The 1,651-nt window shown below is 41.9% G+C and overlaps 1 protein-coding gene and 1 long non-coding RNA gene across 2 annotated transcripts in view; one reads left to right on the forward strand and one right to left on the reverse strand.

Moving 5' to 3' along the window:
• The window catches only part of col24a1 (collagen type XXIV alpha 1 chain), a 92,609-nt gene that overhangs the window by 85,441 nt on the left and 5,517 nt on the right, over window positions 1–1,651 (forward strand). The window contains exons 50-53 of the mRNA XM_032525635.1: window positions 155–208; window positions 530–592; window positions 739–792; window positions 1,068–1,103. Coding sequence (XP_032381526.1) covers window positions 155–208; window positions 530–592; window positions 739–792; window positions 1,068–1,103 — 207 coding nt within the window. The remainder of the gene's footprint in view (window positions 1–154; window positions 209–529; window positions 593–738; window positions 793–1,067; window positions 1,104–1,651) is intronic.
• Window positions 1–1,651, reverse strand: part of LOC116695415 (uncharacterized) — a 14,901-nt gene that overhangs the window by 7,025 nt on the left and 6,225 nt on the right. The window lies entirely within an intron of this gene.

A 1,651-nucleotide genomic window follows, 5' to 3' on the forward strand; every position in this document is an offset into this window, starting at 1 on the left:
CACACACACACACACTCACGCACACTGTATTGTGTAGTCTTTTACTTATCATATGATGTGTTTGTCAAATGCGTACTAAATGTCAAATGTGTGTCAATGTGTAAAACACAAAGCTCTTTTGTTGCAATGATGTGATTGTCTTTTCTGCTTGCAGGGGGAATCTGGGGATCTGGGAATGGTTGGCTTACAGGGATTTCCAGGACCAATGGTAAGAGACTTAGTAGCTAACAAACAAGTCAAAGAAAATAAGATATCCTTTTTTTATTAAAGCAACACTAAAGCACTTTTCCTGCATCCGTCCTTCTACAGGTTGGAAGTGGAATTGTCCATCACATTACATTATGCAAGTTTGCCAGATCGGGTAGATAGTTTGAATGAGACATTATGACAGTGGTAATGGACAATTCTACTTCTAACATGTAGGGGGACCAAAGCGGAAAAAATGCTTTAGTGTTGCTATAAGTCCTCAAGTATATTGTCCCGGTATAATGACACAGGGATTGATAAGACCTATGTTTCCTTCAAACAGGGGCCGAATGGTGATTTGGGATTAAGAGGCTTCCCTGGCCCGAAAGGCCCATTGGGCACTCTGGTAAGTGTCATTTAAAATAGAAACAGTAAGCACATAGCAGTGCTTTCTATACTGCTAGAATTCTAACCCCACTAGTGAAATAATACCAATTAATAAATTTAGACAGACATGTTTTTATTCATACTCAACCCTTCTGTGTGTTTCAGGGATTCTCTGGACCTGTAGGCCCTGAAGGAACGATGGGTCCAATGGGAAAACCTGTAGGTTTCTTTATATATGTGTGTGTGAGAGTGTGTGTGTGTGTGTGTGCGTGCATGAGTGTGTGTGTGTTTGTGTGTGTGTGTGTGTATGTGCGTGCACCGTGCGTCCATGAGTGTGTGCGTGCGTGTGTAACAAGAATTGTACAATGACGCAATCACAACACAATGATCAGCGAATACTGTGGAACTGATAAGGGCTAAATCAAGTGTATGTAAAATATACATCGGGATACAATGCTGGATATGTTTTCATGTTGTTACGCATCTTTTCCAAGGGACCAAGGGGCCCAAAGGGAAGCGGGGGCGAAATGGTAAGATCTGATTTAAACCAGTAACCAAACAATGAAAGGTCTGTCAGACTGATTATGTGATAATGATTTATATAACGTATGATTACATGCTGATATACCGTGTGATCATGTCATAATTATACTGAAGAGTCAGACTCGAAAACGTTTTACTGAAAAAGCATTTCTGGGCCAGTTATTATGGCGCCACCTCAAAGCAGATTGTGGGTGTAAAAAAAGACCTACTGAAGATGACGAAGGCTGTGTTTAAATATGCATGAAAGCTAGCTGTGGTTCAGTGGTACTTTTGTTTATATGACTGTCCTCCTCTGTAGATCGGTATGGCTGAGTCACAGTGAAAGTAGCTGTTTTGAGTGTCTCCCGGAGCTCGCTGTGAGGCCTTACAGTACTCTCAGACCCTCTTGTGTAAACACTGTTGAGGAAATGCCTTGTCAAAATGTTAGCATGGAAAACCACAATGCAATCCCCATAGTCACTGCTACATCCCTGCTCCCACTCTGCAAACTGTAGTAAGATTCTTAGTTCAGCCTCTGTAACTCCCACTGCCCCCC

Source organism: Etheostoma spectabile, chromosome 9 (genome assembly GCF_008692095.1).
Source record: "Etheostoma spectabile isolate EspeVRDwgs_2016 chromosome 9, UIUC_Espe_1.0, whole genome shotgun sequence".
NCBI classification, from domain to species: Eukaryota; Metazoa; Chordata; class Actinopteri; order Perciformes; family Percidae; genus Etheostoma; species Etheostoma spectabile.